Raw genomic sequence first — 8,507 nt, 5'->3', positions numbered from 1 at the left:
AAAAATCTACGGGAACATACAGAAACGCCATTTCTATTTACTTAGCTGGACATCGCCTTGGTTCTGGGAAGAAGCAGGCACAAATGGGGCTCCAGTGCCAACCGAGGAGGAATCCAGCTTTACTAAAGGGCTTGAGAATACCTGTGTTTACAGCAGGCAGCTGGTCTTTGTATCCACTTGGGGTGAGCTTGATTGACTCCGAACTTTCTGACAGGTTCGGATTAGAGGAAAGTTACAATCAGCTCGGAAATTGTCTCCCTTCAACAAATATCCATCACGGGTCTACCGCAAGTCCAAGAGAACGACAATCAAGTGTTTCTAAAGTCGTTCCTCCTGCAGAGGGCTGAATTTAAAGGCGAGACTACAAAAGCGTCGGTGGGATTTTACATTGAGCTTAAGATATATAGAAGACAGCTTAAGGGACTTCCTTACGATTCCTGGGAAATTTAACTTTGTTTCAAACATTTCTGTGAAGGGTATTTTGAGAGAGAGGGAAGGAAGTTCATTTTCTTTATGAACACTCATTCATGCACGCTAAAAAGCAGTTTTTAAAAAACTGTATAAATGCATGCTTAGATTGAATATTTTTGTATCTAAAATGGCTAATGGCGTGGATGATTTCCATTTTCTCCAATATGAACTGTGCTATCCAGTGGCAGCAGGAAAATGTAAGTGACCTGTAGTTGAGGCGGCCACCTGCCTAGCTCTGTGAAAGTCGAGAACTGTTTTGAGCTCCAGAGTTAACCACAAAATACAGATATTTGTAAGACAACTAGGCGCTGTCCTGCAAGATAAGCATGGACTTGTTCATGTGGAGAGAAAGATGTCAGTGTGCCCCTTTAGGCTGCGGCCTTTTTTCCGTTGCCCAGCTGCCGGTCGATGGCGAAATACGATGAGAATACCGATAGAAATCACCTCGAACCTTTCTGATCTCTACCTCTTAGTTACCTTCTCGAGAACAACACGATGCATAAGAGTGAGACTCAGCTTGTTCCCTAGTCCGCGAGATAAACCGGAGACTTCGCCGCCGCAATCGCTGCTCGCACTTCCAGGTTCAGCTCCTGGATCAGGGACCCGGCTGCAGCGAAGGCTGGCGGGTGGACTCGGGCGCAGCAGTGCCGGGAGGGAAGCGTCCGCGGTGCTGGGAAGGAGGGCGCTCAGCCTGAGTGCTTCAGCCAATCGGCGTGCACACCGCCTGACAACCGCCCAATCAGAGGACGCGGAGTTCGGGGGTGGGTGTAGGTGGGTGGATAATACTAGGAAGGGGCGCGGAGGCCCGGGACTGCAGTGAGCGACGCTGCTCCGCAGAAAGCAAGCAGAGTGCGCCTGCCGCAGAGTCCTGGGTCCGAGCCCCACCTTTCCTGCCCAGTTTGGGCCAGAAGTGGAAAGCGAAGTCAAGCGCCCCAGGCTGCAGAAACCGAACCGAACTTTGCAGAATTTGGGATGTACGGGGTGAGGTTGCTGAGGACTTGACTCACCTCCTGCCTCTGTCCTCCACCATCCAGTGGGCTCTGGCCTCCTGCTGTCAGATCCTTTTCAATTTGCTCCTACTGTTTGCAGCTCCAGAGAGCGACCCTAAAGCTGGATATCTTTTAACTGGGTTGCTAGCCTGGGCCTCTGAGTGTTGGTGAGTGTTGTGATGTCGCCGCTCGGGAGTCAGGGAGGGTACGGGGGCATGAATCATCATTACTGATTACTGATTATTGTTTCTGGCTGTCTTGCCTTAAAGATGAAAATCAAGTTCCATCAACCCTGTGCGGCCCACACACTACTGATGCCAGACCAGCTTCTGCAGTTTTATGGCCAGTGTCCCTCGCTCCCTGTGTGTGTGTGTGTGTGGGCCCTCTGATAATAGCACAGCGTTGGTTTAGGGGAAGGGGAGTGAGGTGAAGACCTCTCCAGAGTCTTTGTGGAGGTGTAGGTCAATGAAGGACAACTGGGAAACGTGATTTTAAGGTCCCTTGTAATCAAAGGAAAGATAATTGTTCCACCGACAGTTTTATATGCACCATGGCCATGCTAGCCGGATGTGTTAAAGCTTGACAAGTGGCTTAAACCGGCGAGTGTGTAAGGTCAGTGAGTGACTTGTCTGGAAAGGCCAGACAGGGCTGCGGTTAAAGGTCAGGTGCACAGACCACTTGGAATTAGTAAATTAGAACCTTCGTTGAGTGGTGGATCTCTGGGTCCGTGTTGCCTGTTTTGTAGGGACCAGAAGGAAACTGGGTAACTTCTGGCCTTGCAGAAGTTCTGGGCCGAGGCTCAGAGAGGGTCCCTGACTGCGACGGGCGGGTCTTCGGGCCCCTTTCTGTCTCCCTAGAGTGCGGGCAACTGAGCCAAGCGAAAGCCTAGCGCCATGACGGAAGGGCCGGCGGTCCCGGGAGCCGGGGACTGGGAGATCGACGTGGAGAGCCTAGAGCTGGAGGAGGATGGCTGTGGGGCTCCGCTGCGGGCCACGCCTCAGGGACCCAGTCCGGGGGACGTCGAGGAGGACGAGGACGAAGAGGAGGAGGATGAAGACGCAGAGGACGAGGGTGACGGCGAAGAGCCGGGCGCGTCCGCGGAGGTGCCCGAGGTGCCGGGCCGGCTAGAGCAGCCCGGAGGACTGGCACCCAGGCCACCGCCTGCGGCTCAGGCTCTGCCAGCCGCCGCCGCAGCCCCTGAGCGCTGTGCCACCGCGGGTGGCGGCTCAGAGCCACGCAAACTGAGCCGCACGCCCAAGTGCGCGCGCTGCCGGAACCACGGCGTGGTGTCCTGTCTCAAGGGCCACAAGCGCTTCTGTCGCTGGCGGGACTGCCAGTGCGCCAACTGCCTGCTCGTGGTGGAGCGCCAGCGTGTCATGGCCGCCCAGGTGGCGCTCCGGAGGCAGCAGGCCACCGAGGTGGGTGCCCTTGGGCCTGGGGTGAGCCTTGAGGGTGCGTGCCCAGCCAGGATGGGGAGTCCCTTAGCCGCAGAAGAGGTGCAGACGCTCTGCCCACGCTGGTCTGCGGGCTCGGGAGCGAAAGCCGTGGGCATCGCTGCAGAACGTGCTGGAAAAGTCTCCAGCTAAAAAGCAAAGAGTGGCCTTGAAAATAATTAGGTCCATTTGGGACACTACGGAAAAGTCACTAAAAAAATATTGTAGGGTTAGTTTTGCAGGTGGTCGGGGAGGGAGGAGGGTGTTTGACAGTGCGGTGTGTCCAGTCACTGCGTTGATAACTAACGCCCACGGAGAAAAAAGCCCCACGCGGTGCTGTCACCCTGCGGCTGTCACCTTGACACCGAACTCGATGCCCATTTTCCAGAGGAGACAAAAATGCAGGCTGAGTAAGAGTCCCTCAGCCCAAGGTTGGTGGTGGTGGTGGGGGACCTCAGGTGGCCCTGGACCTGGGTTCAATCTCTTTCCTAGTTAGGAAGCCTGCTTTGCTAGGCTTCTCTGCAGCTCACTGGGTTGGGAGCAGCCTGGTAGTGACCAGAGGGTTTCCAGGCTAGTGTCCTTTACGAGTTTCTTCAGCCTTCACGTACCGTCCTTCTCCAGAGAACAAGGCAGACACAGAAGACTCCCTCAGTCTCTGGCACCCCATCGTTGGTTGTCTGCTCCACCTAGGGGGGGAAACCCGCTCTGTCTTTTGGTCAGTTTCTGGGTACCTTCAGCTTAGTGGATGCGCCCTGGGGAGGCAACCATCCCCCCAACCCAGTTCTCCCAGGCTAATTCCTAAAGTCTCCTTGCCTGTGGATCTCACCTTCCTCTAGATGTCTCCTTAAGTATCTTCTGGAGTGATAGCTAGAGAAAGCAGGGGTGGCCCTCTAGGGGCTGAGCTGAGATTAAGGGGCGCTCCCATTAATTTTTTTTGGAATAATTTTTCACAAGAAACGGCGAAACAAATACGTTTTAGGTTGGGGAGAGTTCTAGAGGCTTTGCGGATGCCGCTCCCCTACTCTCACGATTATTTCTTGTGTTTACAGGACAAGAAGGGGCTTTCTGGGAAACAGAATAATTACGAGCGGAAAGCGGTGTACCAGAGGCAAGTCAGGGCGCCAAGTTTGCTGGCCAAAAGCATTTTAGAAGGTAAACTAACGTTGTCCTTTGGCTTTTTGAATCGAGTTGAGGGATGCTTATCATTTAGACGCATGACGTTTGTATTAACCCAGGAAGGAGCTAATAATCTTCGAAGCTTGCCTCAGGGAAGGGAACTCATACCTGGAAAGTGCATGTCACACACTAGCAGCGTTTTTTACCACCAGTTTTTAAACTCTGACTAGTTAATGTCCCCCATGGCAGCGCCTGTGAAATTTGCCCCAGTGTGAGGGACGTACAAAAATGCACTGTCAAGTGATCCTGGAAGCTACCTTTGGGAAGGAAAACAATTAAAACTCACTCCCACCCTACTCTCATAGTTATTGAAGGAGTTTAATGGGCAGAGCAAGCCAAGCAAGAAGATTACAGCTGTGACCAAGAGTCACCTCTAGCCTCAAGTTTCACTCTTGAGCGTTGCTCTGTTTTCCTCTGGAAATCTAGATGATTGCTGCTTCCCCACACTTCCTTCCTACCGCTCCTGTCAGTCAAAGCTGTAGAGTGGGAAAGGATTTGAATCAAGCAAGCAAACTGGAGGCTCGCTGCAGCTGCCAGTCGGGGTCTCCCCATGGCTTATTTTCTACCAATCCTAGAGACACGTGGATTTTTCTTAAAATAGCGATGCTTTTCCAAAGCATTTGGATTTAGGCATGGCGTTTATTTATTGACTGGCTAGGCAATGTATTGGCAATCACCAGTTTCTGTGACATTGTTTACGTTTCCTTTGCCTTTATCTACCATGAAGTTACATCCACTTTAATCAATTCAGCTTAAACAGAAGGGCTTCCAGGTTCCTTGAAGTGGGCAGCTGAGTTTGTATGTTTGTTTCTTTTTCTTTTTCTTTCTTCTGAGGCTTCTGAGCTTAGCTGATGCTGGACAGTTTTAAAGTTTGCGTCTCAGTCTGTGATGTGCACTTCTGACCTTAGAGAGAGTTTTGAATTTGGCTGCAAAGTAGGTATTCATGTATAACCATAGGGACCACATTGATCAATTGAAAATTCTGCCAAAGCAAGTTGAGACATTTGAGGACTCAATGGAAAAAGTAAATTCAAGGAAATGGCTTTCTGGCAAACACTTAGCCTAGAAGTGGAAACAATAATTTTCAATTTGTCTTTTACTTGCAAATGAGTATAATGGGTTTGTCACTGTGTAAATACAAATACCATACTGGATCTTCCGAAAAAATCTGCTAGTGTTGAGTGTTTGGGAGTGGTGAAATACTCCAAGCATTCAATTTATGTTCTGTTAGTTTTTGTTTTTGATTTTTGTCTCTGTTTATAAACTGTGCATGATTTCATCTGCATCTTAATGACTGCTTGTTCAGCCCTTTCGGTATTTGGCCAACATGAATGAACTTGAGGTGGGGGAGGATGCTTGAGATCTATAGCTGGAGATGCTCCCCCCTCCCCCATTACTGCTTTGTCTTGCTTTGTTTGTTCAAGAGGTCAAGGGGAAGCCTGGCTGGATTGTTAGGTGGGCTGTGTGTTTGGACTAGTTAACAGCTCTTTTTAGTTTTTCTGTGCTTCTCTGTGTCCTCAAGTCTTTCTTCTTTTTCTCCTTACTAATCTTCTTTAACTTTCTTTTTCTTTTTTTCCTAGTTCTCCTTGGATTATTCTACAGCTGTAACAATGTGTACATAATGAGACATCTTTAGAAAATAAAAGTGACATCAGCTGTAGGTATAGATATCTTTTATAATAATGCAAAAAGAAAAAAAAGATGATACGGGCAATGAAACATTGATGAAAATAGATTTGTCTGTCGATGTCTAGGGACCTGGGAAGAATATTAAAATCTCGGTCGATATAGTACACTTGCTGAAGCAGGCAAGCAGACATACCTCTACTAACAAAAGCAATGACAGTCAGAAGCTACCCTAGGGGCACCTTTCCCCAAAGGGAAACCATCTTAAATTAAACCTATACTTCTGCTTTCTATATTAAACTATCAGTGATATGGAATTGTAACTGATTATCCTGTGCTTTGTGATGTTACTTTCGCCTTCTGGATCTCCAGATTCTTCTTGTCAGGGTGTTAATCTGCTTTCTTTGCAATACTTGCTTATTTTAGGCTATCGCCCAATAACAGCGGAGACTTACCTGGGAGGGACCCTTCCTCTGCCTCCACCTGTTAGTGATAGGATGAGGAAGAGAAGAGCCTTTGCTGACAAAGAGTTGGAGAACATTATGCTGGAGAGAGAATATAAAGAGAGGGAGATGTTGGAGACTTCCCAAGCTGCCGCCTTGTTCTTGCCCAACCGTATGGTGCCAGGACCCGAATACAGTTCCTACAAAAGTGCCTACAGCCCCACTACGGGGGAGCCCCCAAGCAAGGACTTCTGTAATTTTTTACCAACCTGCCTTGATCTCACCATGCAGTATTCAGGGTCAGGGAATATGGAACTGATTTCTTCTAATGTCAGTGTGGCCACAACTTACAGACAATATCCCCTGTCCTCACGATTTTTAGTTTGGCCCAAATGCGGGTCCCATTAGTGACACCCTTCTCTACCAGCAATACCTGCTAAATGCTACCACTTCTGTTCAAGCCCTGAAGCCTGGGGCCAGCTGGGACTTGAAAGGAACCCGAGTTCAGGATGGCCTCAGTGCAGAACAAGACATGATACCACCCAAACCGGAAGGCTCCCTGGTGCTGCCGCATTTACCCGAGGCCCCAACCTCAAGAACTGACCTTCAGGCTCACCAGGTTGTCCCTGAGAGGTCTGCCTTCTCCCCACCCAGGCGGAATTTCTCTCCCATTGATATGGACTGCCTGGCAGCTCAAGGGCACGTCTTAACCAAGATCAGCAAAGAAAACACTAGGCACCCTCTGCCACTTAAACATAATCCATTCCACTCAGTATTCCAGCAGACGCTCAACGACAAATCAGGCCTCGAGTTGAAAACACCATTTGTCAAGGAAGCCTTTGAAGGGACCCCAAAGAAGCATAGAGAGTGTTTGGTCAAGGAGAACCAGAAGTACACATTTACAATAGACAGATGCGCCAAAGACCTCTTTGTAGCCAAACAAGTTGGAACGAAACTCTCGGCGAACGAGCCGCTGTCATTTTCTGTTGAATCTATTCTTAAGAGGCCCTCGTCTGCCATCACTCACGTCTCTCAGTGAAAGGCTGCTTAAATGGAGAGCTGGATTTTTCTACAGTCTCAGAGGGGTCTTTTCTGTTTTTAAAGTTAAGATGTTTGTATAAAGAAATTTCTAATGTAAACGATGATTCCTAAGATCCTATGTATTTCCTCTGCATGTATCTTTTCTTATCACATTAGTATATTTAAAGATGGAAACTGCTTACTATGCAAATTGTAAGGTTCTATGCTTTACACGACACTCCAAAAAGCAATAAAAATAACATCGTCTTCCAAAGAGCCAGTATTCGTTGAAGCAAACAGCTGTCTAGATCAAAAAGCTTGTGTCTTAGAAATGCGTTCCTTATTTTCCATAAGCCTATGTGCTTTCAAGCACCCTTAATGGTCCTTGTGAGCCACAAAAGAATACCTATAAGCTTATAATGCTTTTGTTTGCATTTTTTTTTTTTAAATTTGCAGGTAGTGTGAGTCAAATTCAGGGCCTCACACATGCTGGGTGAATGCTCTTCTTTCTCTATACTACATTCTTGGTGCTTCTTGAAGGAAACATATATATTATTATAGATCTATAATATCTATCTATCTCACTTTAACTTTTCAAGACGGAGGCAAAGGGAGCTTGAGGACAGAGTCGGGGGCTGTTTGCATATCGATGGAACCTTGGTTTCATGTGCTTTGACAAAGTTGGAATAATTAGAAGGGGAATCAGGTGCAATAAGATCATGTATTTGATCGTGTGTTTGGAGATGGATGGATGTGAATTCTCTGGGCCTGTTTCTTCCTCAGGTAGGACTCTGTACGTCAAGCTCTAAGCCTCCTTTCTAGGAAAGGGACATACCTTTGGATATTTCTAGTTGTTCTAAACACACCATGTCTTTAGTTTCCTGGTGATCACAGATCAGTTCTCCTTAGTGGGCGCGGTCCCTCTTGCCCACAGCGGTGCCGAATCCCTCCTGGCTCTTGAGTTAGCTCACTAGTCCTGAAAGATTGGTGACAATGGTGGTTTAGATGTAGGCCCTGTCAACGCTCAGCTGGCCCCTAACTACCTGTTTACACCTCTCATGGGTGTACCTGTGTCAAAGGCTGTCAGAGCAATTTTCTTCTGGGATTCAAAACATTTATTATTCAAATGTTATCAACGGACACTTGCTGAAGCCTAGAATGCGGGCAGCTTCTCTCCCCAACACTTGTAAATTCTTTGTTACCCTCTTGTTTTGCTTCACACGATAATAAGTGTTGCTTCAGAAGTTTGATAAAATGAGTGTGAGATGGTTGTGAAGATACTAATCTTCGATGGTCACCTGTGGGCTCGGGACGATTTGAGTTCCTGCTTAGCATGCACAAAGTCCTGG

General features: G+C 48.2%; 1 protein-coding gene across 1 annotated transcript; it reads left to right on the top strand.

Moving 5' to 3' along the window:
* Positions 1-1,310: 1,310 nt before the first annotated feature.
* Dmrt2 (doublesex and mab-3 related transcription factor 2) lies at positions 1,311-7,398 on the top strand. The gene is given in 5 exon segments (XM_052763293.1): positions 1,311-1,627; positions 2,318-2,878; positions 3,943-4,045; positions 6,122-6,534; positions 6,536-7,398. Coding segments are annotated over 4 exon segments (1,683 nt in total). The 5' UTR covers positions 1,311-1,627; positions 2,318-2,353; the 3' UTR covers positions 7,178-7,398.
* Positions 7,399-8,507: the final 1,109 nt, after the last annotated feature.

The sequence above is a fragment of the Peromyscus californicus genome, unplaced genomic scaffold, assembly GCF_007827085.1.
Source record: "Peromyscus californicus insignis strain IS unplaced genomic scaffold, ASM782708v3 Scaffold_4__1_contigs__length_199733344, whole genome shotgun sequence".
In the NCBI taxonomy this organism is placed as follows: domain Eukaryota; kingdom Metazoa; phylum Chordata; class Mammalia; order Rodentia; family Cricetidae; genus Peromyscus; species Peromyscus californicus.
This window is presented reverse-complemented; position numbering and strand designations above follow the sequence as displayed.